Here is a 20,571-nt window from a genome sequence, read left to right as displayed (position 1 = left end):
CTGATGCTGCTTGGCCTGCTGTGTTCATCCAGCTCTGCACCTTGTTATCTCAGATTCTCCAGCATCTGCAGTTCCTGCTATCTCTACAGGTAGAAATGCTTGGTCCAATGGCAGGTCTGTCAGACAGCATGAAGTCATGATCAAGAAGCACAGAACCATAATAGTACGAAAGGAACCAATTTTGTCCTTTTAGTCCATGCCAGCTTTTGGCAGGGGCAATTTAATTAATCCAAACCCTTTAATGTGAGCAATTCTTTTCTTGGCAGGTGTATGTCCAATTCCCCTGTGACAGCTACAATTGTAGTAGAGGAATATTCACAGGTAGTACATACCAACTTCTAATCACTAAATGTTTAAAAACATTTTTCTTCATGTCATCTTTAGATCTTTTGCTATGACTGTAAATCAGGTTCTCAGCTCTTCCATCAATAAAAACATTTTATCCCTGTGTACTTTGTCTAAACAACAAATAATTTTGAACATCTCAATCAAATTTCCTCAGAATCTTCCATTCTTGAAGGAGAAGAATGCCAGTTTATCCAATTAACTGTAGATTTCCCCCATCCCTGAAATCATTCTTCTAATCTTTCCTGCACCACTTCTAAGCCATTAACATCAGCCTCCTAAAGGAACTGTCCTTTATTCAGTATTCCTGTATCCAGAATTGAACACTATACTTCAGTTGAGGCTAAAGCACTACTTTATAAATGTTGATCACAACTTTATTACTTTTGTACCCTATGCCTCTTTTTTTTACAAAAAATGTAATGTCCAGCATTCTATATGTCTTACATTTCACTTTCTCAACTTGTTATTTCATCTTCACTGTACACATGTCCTCCACAACCATTATATTACTGCATCCTGCTAGAATTGTGCCTTTGTAAAGACAGTATCTTCTTATTTTGTGCTTTTCAAAAAAAAACTGTGGATTGAAATGAGAAATAGCTATTTGAAACCAATGAATGAAATGCAAGGTATTGTGTAAACAAGCAGTAACTGAAGTTTCAGTTGCAAACAATTTGGAGCCGAGGGGATGTATAGATGTGGGTGTTGTTGTTCGGAGGAGAACTGGTCATTTGTCCATAGACCAGTGACAGAGACGTTTTTGCCTGCCAACAACTGCATGATTAGTTCTCAGGCAATTGAGCAGCTTGGAGCTGGGAACAAGTTTCAGAGAGAGCATGAGAAATGTTCAGTTCTTCCCTAGCTCAGGAGTGGTCCCTGTTCTCTGCAGCCAAAACTCAATGCAAGCCTGAAGAAATCAGTTTATTTTTCCTGTAGCAACTGTCGTAAGCTATGATTTTTAGCTGGTAAGTCAGGGACTTTTTAGGAGTGAACAGTCACCTTATGTCACATACCAGCCAGTGGAAGCATTGGGAGAAAGATGGCTGAAGTAATGTGCTGGCCAGCGGAAGAGTCATAATGATCATCTCAACAGTAGGACCTGAGAACAAAAACTACTGAGCTTCCTTTCCAATTTTTCCCATCTGTCTGTAACCTATTATACACTGTCCGTGGCATGTGAGGAGGAAAGCATCTATGGGGATTAGTGTTTTAATTAGTGGCATTATTATATGCTGATGGTTTTTATAACTGTTTACCTGTAGGTACAGTCTAATTATTTTTCATAAATAGTGATTATGGTTCAGTATGGAAACTGGGTCCATGCTTTCTATCAACCTGGGTTTGAAAGTCAGGTAAATTGGGGAAGTTTGCGTACTTTAAAAAATCTTTTGCTTTTATGACATCTCTGGAAATAACTGGATTCGAATTCCAGCACATTACCCTTGTAAGTCGTAACAGCTTTTACATTATGTTGTTACTCTATGTCTACGTATTGTGTCACTAAGAGAAGCTAAGACATAAAGAAGACAGGCTCTAAGGGAAAATACAAGTTTGGTTTGATGACTTTTGGCTGGGTAATTGGATTTTTTTTAAGAGGTTGGTTTGCAATGTTTGTTTCATGGTGGCTTCTATTTCAGCACTGTGGACAAGAGGATGCATGATGGTCGGTATCAGAGTGAGAAATTGGAGTTTTATTCATTGGTATCATGGTTAGGTGAGCTGCAGGACAACCAGTCAAAACAGGGACTCTGCTAACTGATCCTGCCATCATCTTCCAGAGCTCCAATGCATTCCTCATCTACTCACCAAATAATGCATGACAAGAAAAATGATCTCATGAAGAATCTGTACAGAGAACAGTAAACCACATGACACATGCTACACATTCCTAAGAGTCCTTCAGAGAGACCCGGCAGAGTGTGTTCAGGCAACAGAGTTTTGTTTATACATGCCAATGGTCTACTCTGTGACACATTGTGCAACATCATGGCTGCTATTATACACATGGCATCCGCACGTATGGTTTGTGTATTAGAGTCATGAGCCAGGGGGTCAGTGGATAGCTCTCGTCATTCAGTAGTTAACTTCTGTTTTTTTTACATATGGTTCAGTGTAATGGTGCAGTGGGCTGCATCAGAACAAAGCTATGATGACAGCTTCAAGGATTGCAGGCATTCACCTGTTTGATCAGAGAATGGTCGCATGCCAGCTGGACATTGAGAGAGTGAGACTGTTTGAGATGCATTTCTGAATTTATAACATCTAACAACTAACAATTTATAACAACTATATAATGCAAACAACTTTCATATGAACTATAGTCATAGAGCTGTACAGCATGGAAACTGACCTTTTGGTCCAACTCAACCGTGCCAACCAGATATCCTAAATTAATCTAGTCTCATTTGCCAGCATTTGGTTCATATCCCTCTAACCCCTTCCTATTCATACACCCATCCAGATGCCTTTTAAATGTTGTAATTGTACCAGCCTCCACCATTTCCTCTGGCAGCTTGTTCCAGCTTGCACCACCCTCTGCGTGAGAAAGTTGCCCCTTAGGACCCTTTTAAATCAGATCATTATCATCATCATCATAGAATCCCTACAGTGCGGAAACAGGCCCTGCGGCCCAACAAGTCCACACCGACCCTCAGAGCATCCCACCCAGACCTATGCCCCTAATCTAGGCATCCCTGAACACGACAAGCAATTTAGCATGGCCAATCCACCTAGCCTGCACATCTTTGGACTGTGGGAGGAAACTGGAGCACCTGGAGGGAGACACAGGGAGAATGTGCAAACTCCACACAGACAGTCGCCTGAGGGTGGAATTGAACCCGGGTCCCTGGCGCTGTGAGGCAGCAGTGATAACCGCTGAGCCACTGTTCCGCCCCAAATCTTTTGTCTTCTCACCTTAAACCTGTGCCTTTTACTTCTGGACTTTCCCCACCCTGGGGAACAGATCTTGGCTATTCACCCTATCTATGCCCCTCATGATTTTATACATCTCTATAAGGTTATCCCTCAGCCTCCAACACTCCAGGAAAAATAGCTGCACCCTATTCAGCCTCTCCATATGGTGCAAACCCTCCAACCCTAGCAACTTAAATCTTTTCACAGATTTTTCACAACATCCTTCCTATAGCAGAGAGACCAGAATTGAACACAGTATTCCAAAAGAGGCCTAATCAATATCCTGTACAGCTGCGACATGACCTTCCAACTCCTATATGTAATCCACTGACCAATAAAGCCAAACATACCAAACACCTTCTTCACTATCCTGTCTACCTGTGACTCTACTTTCAAAGAACTATGAACTTGCACTCCTAGGTCCCTCTGTTCAGCAACACTCCCCAGGACCTGCCATTAAGTGTGTAAGTCCTGCCTTGATTTGCTTTTCCAAAATGCAGCACGTCACATTTATCTAAATTAAACTTCCCAATCGAGTCAAAATATTTGAAATGTTTCATACAAGAGTATATAATTTAACTGCAATGATTATTGGAAAGCATAACCTTTGCTATAAAGTTAAGACTTCACTCCTGTTGTCTTCCATTAGGTAAATTTATACTGTGGGGCATTTTCGTAGTTCATATTTAGTTAACCTTAAATTATGCATTTACCTAGAACTAGATCTTACTCCAAGTACATCATATTTGCACAAAATATATCTGAAGATATATAGCAGTTTGCATCTACCTGGTCTTTTCTTTCTAACAATAATTGGAATCCTTCCTCCTTATCCAATTCTGGATTCTCATGTAGATTATCTGCTTTCTGGATGAGGATATCGAATTCCCTGGTCTGGCTGCCTTCTTGTAGTGAAGATCCCGATGTAGTGTTTACTATCGAACATATCACCTTTTCTTCTTCAGATTCTTCTTCTGTATCCGTATGTGCTGTGATATAGCTGGAAATGGAAGAGTTTACAGGTTTACTAGAATGTGTATGCCATGGGTTCTAAATTCTGAACGTGCACAGTTCTATATGATAAATTGCAATGTGACTGCAGAACATATAGTGTCAGAATTAGTAATGTTGGAACACTGTAAGAGCAAAGCCTTTAAATGGTTCTTAGGATCACTAGCATAACTACTTTCAACACAAATTCCTTTTTAAACTTTTTATACTGCAGAAACTAGCAAATGAGTTAAAACAAAAAATGAAGTCAATTATTGCACAAGAAAGCTAGCTTGAAATGTGTAACCACGGGCAATGTCAAACAACATTTTACGACAATGCAAGCTTCACTCTTCAGAATTAGGATTCAGTTGCACAAGATACAGCACATTTGTCAAGTTTAAGATAAACTCCAATACAAATGCAGATAAAGCACGTGATACTCCAATAGAGTATTGGGAGAGTGTTACATCTTGGTGTCATCTTTCAGACATGATATTGAACAGATATCTAGTATACCTGGTCAGGTGTACATCAAAAATCTAGTAGTATGTTTGACCAGTTGGAAGTTCTTCAAAGTGCTTAATATTTCATTGGAAACAACAGCTTATATTGCACAAGACTGGTTGAGAATACACCAGGGGACTATTGCCTGCTTTTCTTTGCACCAGAAGTTCTGATGATACCATTTCCCAAAAAGTGATTTTTACAAATAACAAATATGGCAGATTGCAATCTGAGACACATGCATTGTACTCACTTTCTACTCAGGAAATAAGTTTTCTTTCATTTTCCCTGAAGACCATAGATAAGCAAAAACTTTACTTGCATAGAATCATACAGCAATGAAACTGGCCATTTGGCCCACCACATCTATGCTGACCAACAAACACCAAACAATACTAATTCCATTTACAAGCTCTTGGTCCATAGCCTAATATGCCTAGCATTTTAAGTGCTCATCCAGAATTTTCTTAAATGTTGCGACAGTAACTGCCTCCACCACCCTCTCAGGCAGCACATTCCATATTTCTACCTCTGGAGGAATTTTTTTCCCCCTCAGATCTCCTCTAAACCCCTTATTCCTCGCTGTAATATTATGCCCTCTGGTCTTAGACATGTCTGCCACAGAGAAAAGATTCTCACAATCTACTCTGTCTATGGCTCCCATAATTTTGTATACCTCAATCAGATCCCCCTCCTCAGCTTCCTCTGCTCCAAGGAAAACAACCCAAATACCTTCAGACTGTAAGGCACCGTCAGGTGTATCAAGAGTGAGTCATGTATTTGTTAAAACACAGCACACAGCAGTCTCTCAGGTGTCTCTGCAAGCTAAGTCTAGTTCTGAATTCAATTTTGCTTTCAATGGTTTGGACGTTTGCCAGGAGTATGCTGGGGAGGGGGGTGGTGGTTGGGGGATTTGAATCCGCATTGCTTTTGTCTCACCTGCGGACCAGCGCAGCTTCCATGTTTCCTGGCAGGTTTGCTGCTTCTGGTCAGTCCTGGGCATTGGAGGTGCAAATTGCTGCTCCGGAAGGAAAGCAAGTCAGGTCAGGTCTGGTCGCCGTAGGGTCAGAGTTCCGGCACTGGCTGGTCGGGCCTCCTCAGGGTTGGGTCGTCGTGGTAGGTTTCCTGCCTCAGCAGTCTAATAACTGCAGGGAAGAAGCTATACTTGTACCTGTTGGTACGCGTAATTCAGCTTTTGTATCTTCTGCCTGACAGAAGAGGTTGGGAGAGATTATAACCGGGGTGGGAGGGGTCTTTGATAATGTTGGCTGCCTTTCCACGGCAACGAGAAGTATAGTTGGAGGTGAGGGTGGCTTGCGTGATGGCCTGGCCTGTGTTCACAATTTTCTGTAGTTCCCTACAGTCCTGGGCAGAGCAGTTGCCTTACCAAGCCGTGATGCATCCAGACAGCAAGTTTTCTATGATGCGTCTATAAAAGTTGGAGAGAGTCTGATGGACTTTCCGAATTTCCTTAGCCTCCTGAGGAAGAAGAGGCGTTGTTGTGCCTTCTTGACCATCGCATCTACGTGGGTGGTCCAGGGACAGATTGTTGGTCATTCCTAGGTACTTAATGCTCTCGACCCTCTTCCCCTCAGCTCCATTGATGTAGATGGGGGCATGTCCTCCTCCTTGCTTGTTGAAGTCGATGCTGAGCTCTTCAGTTTTGCTTACATTGAGGGAGAGATTATTACCTTTGCACCACGACATCAAGCCCTCTATCTCCTTCCTGTATTCTAATTCATTGTTGTTTGATATCCGGCCTACAACAGTGGTGTCATCAGCGAACTTGTAGACGGAGTTTGTACGAAATTTGGCCACAGTCATGAGTGTACAGGGAGTACATGAGAGGTCTGAGTACACATCTTTGTGGGGCGCAGGAGATACTGCTGTCTGACCACAGTCTATGGGTCAGGAAGTTGAGGATCCAGTTGCAGAAGGCGGGGCAGAGACCTAGGTCTCAGAGTTTGGATGTGGAGGTGCTGGTGTTGGACTGGGGTGCACAAAGTCAGAAATCACACAACACCAAGTTATAGTCCAACAGGTTTATTTGAAGACACAACCTTTCGGAACCTCAGTCCCTCTTCAGGACTGAGGGTCCAAAAGCTTGTGTTTCAAATAAACCTGTTGGACTATAACCTGGTGTCATGTGATTTCTGTTAGAGTTTGGAGATTGGTTTGGTTGGGATTATAGTGTTAAAGGTGGACCTGTACACATTAAGTAGAAGCCCGAAATTGGTATCCTTATTATATACATGCTCCAGGGATGACTGTAGGGACAGGGAGATGTTGTTCTGCCATAAACCTGTCGCGACAGGAGGCAAACTGCAAGGGATCAAGGCAGGCTGGGAGGCTAGAGTTGATGTGAGCCATGACTAACCTCTCGAAGCACCTCATAATTATGGTGGTTAGAGCCAGAGCAGTAGACATTGAGGCACACTGCATGAGTTTTCTTCTGTACAGAAGTTCACACCACAGCAGGACTATTCTATGCAGTTCTGGACACCACTCTATCAGAAGGATGTGATTAACTGGTAGGGTGCAGAGGACATTCACCAGTATATTGCCAAGGATGGAGCATTTTAGCTATGAAGTGAGGCTAGTTAAGCTTGTATTGTTTTCTTTAGAGCAGAGAAGGCCGAGAGAGGACTTGATTGAGGTATATATGATTATGACCTATCCGAAAGATGTGATGACACTGGAGAAGGTGTAGAGCAGGTTCACTAGGATGTTACCTGGGATGAAAAGTGTCTGTTATGAGGAAAGACTGGATAGGTTGGGTTTGTTTACCTTGGAGCAGAGGACACTGAGGGGGAATCTGATTGAGGTATACAAAATTATGGGAGGCACAGACAGTAGATTGTGAGAATTTTTTCTCCATGGCAGACATGTCTAAGACCAGAGGGCACAAGTTAAAAGGTGTGTAAGTGGTTTAGAAGGGATCTAAGAAAAAAAATGTTTTGAATAGAGGGTGGTAGAAATAGGAATGTGCTGCCTGTCAGAATATTGGAGACAGGTACTCTCGCAAGATTTAAAAAGCACCTTGATGAACACTTAAAATACCAGGGTGCAGTATGTTATGGACCAAATGCAGGTAAGTGTGATTAGTATAGTTTGATGTTTGTTGATCGGCATTGATACGGTGAACCTGTTTCTATGCTGTATGACTCTGACTCCATGAGCAACATGGACAGTATGGACAAGCAGCAGCTATTCCCCTTAGTTGAGCGGTCACTAACAAGGTGACATAATTTTAAGGCGAAGGGCAAGAGGTTTAATGTGGGAACCTGGAATGCACTGCCTGGGAGAGTAGTAGAGACAGGAAACTTCACAACTATTAAAAGTGTACTTGGATGACCACTTGAAATGTCATAACATTCAAGGCTATGGGTCAAAGTGAGCAAAGTGGGATTTGTGTAGATAGTGTAGCTCAGACTCTATGGGCCAAAAGGGTCTCTATTATGCTGTATAACTCTATGTTGATGGTACACACTACTCTTATGGAGTCTCAGTGGTGGAGGGAGTAGATAGCTGAAGGCATTGAACACAACAGAGGCTATAGGCCTCGACAATATTCCAGTACAATAGAGTATCCAAGCTCCATAATGAACCATGCCCCAGGGAAGCCAAGAACATGGCAATGTACACCTATTGCACTTTCACCCCATCGTTCCCTGCCCCCAAACAATCTGACCTCTCCTCTTGTCCTTGCAATGAGGCCTCCCACAAGGAATCCCAAGGTTCAAGACAATGCACTGAAGAGGAAAACTAAAGCTTGGGGGCAGCCATCACAACAGCACAAATGGGGAAAGGTTACTGTCAAAGACATTTAGCCATACTTCAATGAGGGACTGGAAGTAGTATGGAGGGTGGCAAAGGTGCAGAATGCACTCTGGCTGGGGGATTTCACTGTCCACTACCAAGAACTACCACTCAGCTCCTGACCTCATTACAGCCTTGGTTCAAACATAGACAAAAGAACTGAATTCCAGAGGTGAGGCAAGAGTGACAATCCTCAACAGCAAGACCATAATTGACAGAGTGTGACAACAAGGAGCCTGAGCGAAACTGATTGCAGGCATACTTGGCACACAGGAAGATGGTTATGGTTGATGGAGGTCAGTCATCTCAACTCCAGCACACCTCTGCAGGAGTTCCTCAGGCAGTGTTCTAGACTCAAGTATCTTCAGTTGCTTCATCAACAACCTACCCTCCATCATAAGGTCAGAAGTAGGGATGTTTGCCGATGACTGCACAACGTTCAGCACTGTTCAAGATTCCTCAGATAATGAAGCAATCCATGTTCAAAAACAACAACAGCTGGACATTATCTAGGCTTGGGTTGACAAGTGGCAAGTAACATTTGCGTCACAAAATGCCAGGCAATGACCATCTCCAATAAGAAACAACCTAACCACCACCGTCAATACAAAATGGTGTTACCATCACTGAAAGCCCCAGTATCAACATTCTGAGGGTTATCATTGACTAGAAACTCAACTGGACTTGCCACATAAATACAGTGGCTACAAAAGCTGGTCACAGGCTAGGGATACTGCAGTGAGTAACTCATCTTCTGACTCCCCAAAACCTGACCACCATCTACAATGTATAAGTCAGGAGTGTGATGGAGTACTCCTCACTTGCCTGGTCGAGTGCAGTTCAAATTACACTCAAGCTTGACAACACCCAGAACAACACAGCCTGCTTCATAAGCACCATGTCCATCATTATCTACTCCCTCCACCACTGAGGCTCAGTAGCAGTGTGTACCATCTACAAGATACACATGATCCTTACACAGCACCTTCTAAATCCATGGCCATCCAGTGATGCCCATGTACACACAGAAAGAATTTTTCCTCACATGGAGCAATCTAGAACAATCATAGTTTTTGGATAAGGAGTACCAGATTTATAATGGAGATGAGTTGTTTCTCAGGACGGGGGCCTCTGATTAGTAGGGCGCTACAGGAGTCAGTGTCGGGACCTTTGTTATTTGTTATTTACATAAATGATCTGGATGTGAATGTAAAAGGCATGATTAGTAAGTTGACGGATGATACAAAATTAGGTTATCAAAAATTACAGAGGGATCTTGATCAGATGGGGAAATGGGCTGAGGACTGGCAAATGCAATTCAATACAGCTAAATGTGAGGTATTGCACTTTGGAAAGTCAAATCAAGGTAGAACTTATACAGTAAATGGTAAGGTCCTGAGGAATGTTGTGGAACAGAGGGACCTAGGAGTACAAGTACATAATTGGTTGAAAGCGGCACTCAGGTAGACAGGTTGGTGAAGAAGGCATTTAACATGCTGGCCTTCATTGGTTGAGGCATTGAGTTTAGGAGTTGGGATGTTACGAGGCCACACTTGGAGTACTGTGTACAGTTTTGGTCACCCGTTATAGGAAAGACATAGTTAACGTGGAAAGTATGCAAAGATGATTTACGAAGATGTTGCCAGGACTAGTAGGCATGAATTATAGGGAAGAGGTTAGCCAGGATAAGACTTTATTCTTTGGAATGTGGGAGAATGACGGGTGACCTTATTGAAGTGTATAAAATCATCAGGGGCATAGATAGAATGAATGCAGATAATCTTTTACCCAGGGATGAGGAAATGAAAACTAGACGGCATAGGTTTAAGGTGAGAGGGAAAAGATTTGAGGAGGACCTGAGGGGCAATTTCTTCATGCAGACAGTGGTGCGTATATGGAATGGGCTGCCAGAGAAAGTGGTTGAGGCAGGTACAATAGTAACATATAAAAAACATTTGGATAGGTACATGGATAGGAAGGGTTTAGAGGGATATGGACCAAGTGCGGGCAATTGGAACTAGCTGAGTGGGCACCATGGTCAACATGGACCAGTTTAGGCTGAAGGGTCTGTTTCCGTGCTGTATTACTGTATGACTCTGTGAGGAAAAAGTACTTCTCTCAAGGATTCAAAGGGTTGTAAATCTGTGGAATTCCCTTCCCCAGAATGTGGTGGATGCTGGGACACTGAGTAATATAAAAGGAGATAGACAGATTTTCAATTAGTAACAGTTCGAAGGGTTAGGGAGCGTAGTCCAGAAAGTGGAGTTGAGACCAATGTGATCAGCCATGAACGACAAAAAAAAGCACAGCAGGCTTGAGGGGCTGAATGGCCTACACCTGCTCCTAGTTCTTGCGTTCTTATGTAAAAGAGCTGAACTCCAAGGTGAGATGAGAGTGACAGCGCTTGACATCATGGTTGCATTTTACCGATTATGGCATCAAGAAGCCCTAACAAAATAAGTCAATGGAAATTGGGGGGAAAACTCTTTCCTGTTGGAGTCACGCCTGGCACAAAGGAAGATGGCGGTGGTTGGTGCAGGTCAGTCATCTCAGATCCAGGACATGTCTACAGGAGTTTCTCAGAATAATGTCAGAGGCCGAACTACTTTCAGTGCTTCATCAATAATCTTCCCTCCATCATAAGGTCAGAAGTGGAGACTTTTACTGACAATTGCACAAAATTCAGCCAGATTTGCAACTCCTCAGGTACTGAGGCAGTCCATGTCCATGTCCATGTCCATATGCAGCAAGACCTTACGAATATCCACCCTTAGGTTGAAAAGTGGAAGGAACATTCATGCCACATAAATGCCAGGTGATGATCATCACCAATAAGTAACAATCTAATCATTCCCCTTGACATTCAAACGTCAGTACCATCACTGAATCTCCCACTACCAACTTCCTGGGACGAAAGTTGACCAGAAACTGCTTTATAAATACAGGGGTGGCACAGTGGCTCAGTGGTTAGCACTACTGCCTCACAGCACCAGGAAACCAGGTTCAATTCCACCCTCAGGCGACGGTCTGCATGGAGTTTGCAAGTTCTCCCTGTGTCTGCGTGGATTTACCCCGGATGCTCCGGTTTCCTCCCACTGTCCAAAGATGTGCAGGCTAGGTGGATTGGCCACGCTTTAATTGCCCATAGTGTTCAGGGATGTGTAGATTAGGTGGGTTATAGGGGGATTGGTCTGGGTGGGATGCTCCGAAGATCGGTGTGGACTTGTTGGGCAAAGAAGCCTGTTTCCACACCGTAGGGATTCTCTGAAAAACAGGTCAGTTCTTAGGAAAACTGCAGTGAGTAACATGGACAGACTTTGTGAAGTCAGGAAGCATCATCTACAAGGTGCAAGTCAGGAGTATGACAGAATACTCTCCACTTGCCTGGATGAGTGCAGCCCTAACAACACAAGAGGCTTCACACCATCCCGGACAAAGCAGCCCACTAGACTGGCACCACATGAACGCACATCAGTTATTCCATCACTGGCGTTAGCAGCAGTATGTGTAACCTATAAGATACACAGCAGAAATTCACCTAAGATCTTATACAGCACCTTCCCAGCCCGTGACTATTTCCATCATGAAGGACAAGGGCAGCAGAATCATAGGAATATCACCAGCTGCAATTTCCCCTCCAAGCCACTCACCATTCTGACTTGGAAATATATCATGGTTACTTCAGTGTCATTAGGTTAAAATCCTGGAATTCCCTCCCTAATAGCATTGTTGGTCTATCCACAGCACATGGATTGCAGTGGGTTAAGAAAGCAACTCATCAACACCTTCTCAAGGACAACTAGAGACAGGTAATAAATGCTGGCCAAGCCAGTGACATCCCACTTCCCATGAGTAAATTTAAAAAAAAACTTTCAACAGTCATATCTTGTACTTTTGGGGAAAAAGGACTGATCAGGTCAGATAGAAGAGATCCTAATAAATTAGCAAGAGAAAGGGATTAACTGTCTTGGTTTTTCAAACCTGACTTTCCATCATTACACTCTAAATGACGATTTAACTTACATGTCCTTTTGTCATTAAGTCAACTGTTTCATTCGAGCTTAACAGTATCTTTGGACCACAATACCGCAGATAATTTCAGTATCTTGGATTCCTTTAGCACTAAAAAAAAAGTTAACAGTACTTGGGCAATAACCATATCTTTTCACTTTCTGATAACTTTGGGAGCTACCTTCTCCACCAAAAGCTTTTTTCATACTCGGCACAAGATATTCAAGGAGGACAATTAACTGCAGCAGAACACTTCAGTTAACACCTTAAGTATTAGCCTTATCTTTTTAGATGCTGGTGTTTCCAGCAACCTCTGTTTCTGTTTCAGGGTTTCACTAGTTTTTTGTCATTGGCAGAAAGTAATGTTTCTAGTTCAGAACTGGTAACAGTTGGTGGAACTGAATACGAACATGTTTGAGGTTAGAATTCACATCCGTATTGTGAACACTGTAGCCAACCCAAATTTCTTAAAACAAGCACAAAATTTTAAAAGATCAATTGATACCAACCCCAGCCACTCAGCTTAATTTACTATGCCCGCACTGGTGCTATTTGTTGACTGAGAGGACATTAATTAATGAATATATGACAATTGAATGCAATCAGCTCTCCCCTCTCCATCATTGGTACACCTTAGTTCCAATATTGTTCTATCACCAAAAGTTCTATAATGGCATAATACATTTTGGTTTGAATCACATTTATAGTCCCCAGTCTTTTAGAGCAAGGAAAATGCAATGTACAAATACAATAAAGTTGCAGATGTGTTTTCAGTCCTAAACCATCAAAATATTCGTCAATTTGGTTAAGGTTCTAAGGGAGTTGCCAGTATGTTGCCGCAAGGGATCTTTAACTTGGTCAGAAATGGAAACAGCTTGCTTTGATAAATCTCATTACAGTCAGGCAATTTTCAAAACCATGTCAAAAAAAATCAGTTGTCTCTTCAAAATATCTGAAATTGACCACTATGTACAAAAAAATGACAAGAATATGAACAAGCTTGCATGATGTTAATTTTAAGGTATGAGCATTAATTCATTAGTTGTGATTTTCAATTTTAATCTCAATAGTATCAATTTTGATTGGAAATTAATTCAGAGAATATTTATCATTTCATATATTTCCTAGTTTGCCATGGAGACAAGGGGGATCATTTTTCCCTAATTCAATCTAAACAATGTTATCTACAATAATAATCAAATTATGCCTATGTAAGTTTTAACCTTTCACAAGTTCAGAACTAGCTTTAAACAATTTCTTTTTCTGGATACCATTAACCCGTGTTCCAGTTAAATTGGGCTTTTAATCCTAGTCAGCCCTGAGTCCTGTATAGAATTATAGGCATTGAGTGAGAATTGAATTTGAGTCAGCTCAGACTGTTTTCCTGATAAATAGCCTAACAACGCTTACTAACTCTCCCACATGAAGAATAACACAGCCAAGAAAACACAGGGCCTGTGCACTGCAGAGTGATTATAATATAATAGAATTCTTCATTAAGATGGACAGCGATGTAGTTAATTGTAATATTAAGGACAGTAATGAAGAAACCTACAATGGTATGAGGCACGAGATGGCTATAATTACTTAAAGAGATGACGTATGGAGGAACTGCAATAATTGTTCATTCCAGTCTGACAAAAATAAAATAACAAAGGTGGCCCAATTGTGGCTAACAAGGGAAATTGGAAATAGTATCACCTCCAAGGAAGGGACATACAAATTGGCCTAAAAAGCAACAGACCTGAGGACTGAGCAGTTTAGATTTTGGCAAAGGAGGACAAAGGGATTGGTTAAGAGGGGTAAAGTGGAGTACAAGAGTAAGTTTGCAGGGAATATACGAGCTAATTGCAAATGCTTCCATAGTTATGTTAATTGAAAAAGACTGGAAAACAGTGCCAGGTTAAGACAGAGCATGGATTCACGAAGGGAAATCATGCTTGACTAAACTACTGGATTTATCAAGGAGATGTAACAAGGAGATTTGAAGAGGGGGAGCCATTGGATGCTGTTTACTTGAACTTTCAGAAGGCTTTTGAAGAGGTCCCACATAAGAGATCAGCATGTAAAATTAAAACACATGAGATTGAAGGATGACTGAGTGGGCAGAGAACTGGTTGGCAGACAGGAAACAAAACAGTAGGAGTAAACAAGTCATTTTACTGGGAGGCAGTGGCTAGTGGGGTACCGCTGGGATCAGCGCTTAGAACTAAACTATTCACAATATGTAGTAATAATTTAGATGGGGGAATCAAATGTAATATTGCCACACTGGTTGGGAGTCTCAGTTGTGAGGAGGCTGCAGAAGATACTTTCAGTATGATTTGAGCAATTTGAGTGCATGGCAGATGAAGTAAAATGTGGACAAATGTGAGGTTATCTACTTTGGTAGCCAAAATAGGAAGGCAATTGTCTGAATAGCAATACATCGGGAAAGATGAGAGGTACAAGGAGTCCTGGGTGTCTGTACACCTAATAATGACAGTAAACATGCAGGTGCAGCAGGCAATGAAGAAGGCAAATGGTATAGTGGCCAGTGAAAGGATTCAAGTACAAAAGCGGGGATGTCTTGTTGCAATTATACACGGTTTCTGTGAGACAACTTATTATTGTGTGCAGTTTTAATCTCATTATTTGAGAAGAGATGTTCTCAATATTGGAGGGTGGGGGAGTGTTGGACATGGTGGTGATTAGTGCAAAGGTTTACCAGACTGACTGATTTCTAGGATAACAGGACTGACATAGAAAGAGATACTGGATCATTGGAATTTAGAAGATTGAGGGAGGGATCTCACAAAAATTTATAAAATTTTAGCAGGACTTGAAAGGGTAAATGCAAGAAGGATGCTCCCAGGGACTAGAGAGTCCAGAATTAGGGAACACAGTTTAAGAGCACTGAATAGAATTTTTAGAACTGAGATGAAAGGAATTCTTTCAACTAGGGAGTGGTTAAGGCCAAAATATTGATTTTTTTAAGAAGGAGTTTTATGTATTTCTTAGCCATAAAGGGATCAAAGGATCCAGTCCAAAGATGTGCACATTAGGTGGATTGGTCATGCTAAGTTGCCTTTAGAGCTTGATGGGCTGAATGGCCTGCTTCCAAACTGTAGTGGTTCTATGGTTGGAGAGAAAGTGGGAACAGGGTACTAAGCTGGATTCTCACCATGATTATACCGAATGGCAGAGCAGGCTCGCAGCGCCAAATGACCTACTCCTGGTCCTATTTTCTATGTTTCTATTCAGCATTTTCAGAAGATCTTTGACAAGGTTTAAGAACATTTGAAACTAAAGCATTCAAATTTTTATACAAAAGATTTATCAGAGCACAATTATGCAGTTTCTTAATTAAGCTGGTTTCCTCGACATCTTAAACTCAGCTATCCACACTTCTGATGAAGTTATGCAGGTGTTGGAGGGAGACGAACAGAGTGTAGAGCATTCAACTCGCAAGCTAAGGTAATGGAAATTGAATCTTGTACAACTTCAATTTATATTCCTTGCAATCCATGATCTTAATGTGGATCAAAACATCGACATCGAGGCCGCGATTGAAACCTGGTTGAAGACCAATGACACTTTCCACCTAAAAGAAGCCTTTCACTGCTTTATACATTTCATCACCACCCAGACCACGACAGCAATGGCATGGTTCTTACTGCTAAATCTAACCTTGATCTGTCCCCATATTCCACTGCTGTTTTCTTCTCCTTCGAGCATCTCCTCCTGCTCCATCAGTGCTCTCACTCATCTTAATTACTTATTTTTTTTTTACTACTCACCCAAGAAGCCTGCCAATATTCATAACAAACTATCCTCACTCTTTTCTTGTCTCCGCCTCCTCACAGAATAACTTCCACCCTAAGCAATTTCAAATTCCATCTCAATTCTTCATCCTCACTGCCCATCTATTCTCCTTTAATCTGTCCCTCCACGTAAAATTTAATCTTCATTCACAATCACTATCTCATGTACACTCTCTGCACCCACATTATCAATCATAGATTTGACAATTACTTCCGTATATCAATCACCATCCATGTCCTCCTTCTTGCTCAAACCCTTATCTGTACTGGTAATGAACCTTTCCCCCAATTCACTCACAGTTGAACTTTCAAAATTCCAACTGTCTAGCTTGTTCTATGTGAATGCATAAACTGACCATGGCACCATTGTACACGAGGCCAGTCTAGTAAGGGGAGCAAATAAGAATGGTGGGGCTAATAGGGACAGTTTAATCAGGATGATAGACACAGTTCTCCACAGCCAAAATTGAGAGTCCAGAAGGTCACATTGCTTCCCTGGCGCAATGATTCAGGATATCTGCTCTGAAATGGAGAATTAACAATGAGGCCATGTTCCACTTTGGTATCCACAATGATATAGGGAGCCCGAGAAAAAAGGGTTTTGCTTCAGGAGCAATAGAAGCTTAGCACTAAGTTAAAAAGCAGAACCTCAAAAAGGTAATAATAACTGATCACTAACTAAGCAACAAGCTAAGTGGTGCAGAGTAAATATGATGAGAGTACTAAAGGAGCTGCTCAAGCACTGCTATGGCATGTCGACTCTGATTGGATGAGGATGTTGCCACAGAGAACAGGATTGAGATTGACAGTCAGCATTATCCTTATCTCAATGAAAAGGGCACAATGTCTGCATGGGACAGTATCCTGTGTGTCAATATTCTAGCACATGTAAATGCAATGTATTGCAAACCAATGCTGAATTAGCTTCCAGTATAATTCTTAGCACAGTCAGGATTACTTAATTTATTGTTTTCTTACAGCAGAATTACATTGTCAACTTCCTGACCCACAGTCCGCAATCAGCAAAGATTGACAACGGCACCTCCTCCACGATAACCCTTAACACTGACACTCCGCAAGGATGCATTCTCACTTTCCTACTGTACTCCCTGTACACTCATGACTGTGTAGCCAAATGTTGTACGAACACCATCTACAAGTTGCTGACAACTCCACTGGTAGGTCGGATATCAAACAACAATGAGACAGAAGAAGATGGAGTGCTTGATGTCATGGTGTGATGATTACAGTCGCTGTCTCTCTCTCTCAATGGTCAATAAAACAAAAGAACTGGTCTTTGACTTCGTGAAGCATGGAGGGGAACATGCCCCTATTGACATCAATGGAGCTGAGGTGGAAAGCATCAGCTTCCTAGGAGTGATGATAACCAATCTGTCCTAGACTGCCCAAGTAGCTGTGATAGTCAAGAAGGCACAACAAAACCTCTTCTTCCTCAGGAGGCTTAGGAAATTCAGCATGTCCATAAGGATCCCCACCAACTTTTATAGATGCACCATAGAAAGCATTCCATTTGGGCGTGTAACAGCTTGGCACAGCAACTGCTCCGCCCAGGACCGTAAGAAAATATAGAAAGTTGTATGTACAGCCCAGACCATCACGGAAGTCCACCACTCATCCACGGACTCCATCTACATTTCTCGTTGCTGCGGAAAGGTTACCAACATCATTAAAGGACCCTTCCTCCCACCCCAGTAATACTCTGTTCCAACATCTTCCATCAGGGAGAAGATACAGAAGTTTGAACACACACACCGACAGGTTCAAAAATAGCTTCTTCCCTGTCGTTATTAGACTGCTGAATAGACTCTCTAATTTCAAATCTAATGTTGACCTTGCTTCTGTGCACCTCCTATGCAGTCGTAACCTCGTATGCCTCGTTCTGTCTAAGCATCCTATAATCTGCATGTCCTTGTATATTATGATTTGCCTGTACTGCTCACAAAACTTTTCACTGCACTTAAGTACAGGTGACAACAATAAATCAAATCAGAAACAAAGCGTTTTGGGATTTGTAAGTATGGGCTGGTTGAGCATGGTGCCTATGAATAATGAAAGGGATACAGTTCTGAAGAAAAGTCATATTGGAGACAAAGCCTTAGCTTTATTTCCTTCACCATTGATGCTGCCAGACATGCTGTTTTCCTTCAACATTTTTGGTGTTTGTTTCAGATTTCGAGCATCCGCAGAACTTTGCTTTTATGAAAGGAATGTACTGTTAGATGCAGTCCACCATCAGGATGTAAGACTACATACTACATCAAGACTACATCAGATACCTTACAAAAACAGAAATTGCTGGAAAAGCTCAGCAGGTCTGGCAGCATCTGTAGAGAGAAACCAGAGATAATGTTTGGGTTGAGTGGCCCTTCCTCAGAACTTATGATAGCTGGGAAAATATTGGCTTATATACAGAAGATAGAGTGGGGGAGGTAAGGAGTAACCTATAAGTGGGGAGCTTACCATGGCAGGGTTGTATGGTGTTGTGGTCGATGTTGTCCTGAAGGCTGGGTAGGCTGTGAACGATGGTCTGTTTAAAAGGTATGTCAGTTGTTTGAAGGCGAGAAGTGGAGCGTAGGGATGATCTTGGCGAGTTGTTCATCGTCATCGATGACATGTTGAAGGCTGCAAAGGACATGGCGTAGTTTCTCCACTCCGGGGAAGTACTGGGCGATAAAGGATACTTTATCCGTCATATCCTGTGACTGTCTTCAGAGGAGGTCTTCCACTGTGGCATGTCAGAACTGGCGATCGATGAGTTGAGCATTGTATCCTGTTCTTATGAGGGCGTCCTTCAAAATCTTTTGGTGTTAGTCGCATTCCTCCTCATCTGACCAGATCCTGCATATGCGCAGGGCTGGTCCTTAGGGGATGGCTTCTTTAATATGTTTAGGGTAGAAGCTAGAGAAGTACAGTATTGTGAGGTTATCCATGGGCTTGCGGTAGAGTGAGGTTTTGAGGTGTCCGTCCTTGATGGAGACGCGTGTGTCCAAAAATGAGACTGATTCTGAAAAGTAGTCCACGGTAAGTCTGATGGTGCGATTAAACTTGCTGACATCACTATGGAGTCATTTCAGCGATTCCTCGCCATGGGTCCAAAGGAAGAAATTGTCCATGTATTTGGTGTATAGTATTGGTTGGAGGTTTGCGCAGCAAAGAACAAACTTGTGCATGAAAATGTTGGCATTTTGGGGTGCTACATGTGACCCCACGACACTGTTCTGTATCTATCAGCCTTTCCTCCCTGTCCTGTTTTGCACCATCATTTTGATAAATTGTTATGATCTCTCTACCTTAATTAGTATGTACAATTTTGGATTACTGATTACTTTGGTTAGATCCTCGGCACGCGACTCTTATACCTATCATGTTATTCCAATCATTTAGTTTGTCTCCAGCATAATCTTACTTTGTTTTTTTGTAATTATCTCTCTGCCTCATTTAATTGGAATAAAGTTCATCTGTTCGCTTGTCATTCAGCTGTTGACACTTTACTCACACCGTCTAACACTCTTGGTCACCTGCAGAGACTTATTATTCCACACTCCACTCACACCAGTTGTACGATCTTTTGATCTCTCTGCCTATAAATTCTGTGTCTGTGTGCTCTTTTCTCCCAATTCTCCTGACAGAGGGGCTATGCTCCAAAAGTCTGTGATTTCAAACAAACCTGTTGGACTATAACCTGGTGCTGTGCGACTTCTGACTAAGTCAAAAGCATGCTGGAATAATCTCTACTTGTGTGAAGGAGCACAACTCTAATAACATTCAAGAAACTGTAAACCGAAAGAACTGCAGATGCTGGAAATCAAAAACAAAAACGGAAGTTGCTGGAAAACCCAGCAGAGTAGGATTAAGCAAAAATCCCCATCATCTAAAATACAGGACAAGACCATGGACTTTTCAAAACTTTCAGAGTAAAAGGAGACAGCTGGGCTGAGCTCTGGGAAAAATACACAAACACAGGTGGCTGCTTGGAACCATTGTTCAGCCCGGAATTCCAATTTATACCAGTTTAGAAAGGAATGTTGAGACGCACAGTATTTTTATATTTCAGTGTGGAGCTGGAGGAACACAGCAGGCCAGGCAGCATCAGAGGAGCAGGAAAGTTGACATTTTGGGTCGGGACCCTTCTTCAGAAATGGGGAGGGGGTAGGGAGCT

At 42.1% G+C, this 20,571-nt stretch overlaps 1 protein-coding gene across 11 annotated transcripts in view; it reads right to left on the bottom strand.

Annotated features, from left to right (window-relative positions):
• LOC109922751 (regulator of microtubule dynamics protein 2) overlaps window positions 1-20,571 on the bottom strand; it is a 109,700-nt gene that overhangs the window by 84,891 nt on the left and 4,238 nt on the right. For all 11 annotated transcript variants that reach the window (XR_007262098.1, XM_048596895.1, XM_048596898.1 and 8 more), the window contains exon 2: window positions 4,051-4,261. Coding sequence is in view for 10 of the 11 variants with exons in the window: in XM_048596895.1 (XP_048452852.1) it covers window positions 4,051-4,261 (211 nt within the window). In the remaining variant the exon portion in view is untranslated. The remainder of the gene's footprint in view (window positions 1-4,050; window positions 4,262-20,571) is intronic.

The sequence above is a fragment of the Rhincodon typus genome, chromosome 5, assembly GCF_021869965.1.
Source record: "Rhincodon typus isolate 14 chromosome 5, sRhiTyp1.1, whole genome shotgun sequence".
Lineage (NCBI taxonomy): Eukaryota > Metazoa > Chordata > Chondrichthyes > Orectolobiformes > Rhincodontidae > Rhincodon > Rhincodon typus.
The sequence above is the reverse complement of the archived record's forward strand: the minus strand, read 5'-3'. Positions and strand labels throughout refer to the sequence as shown.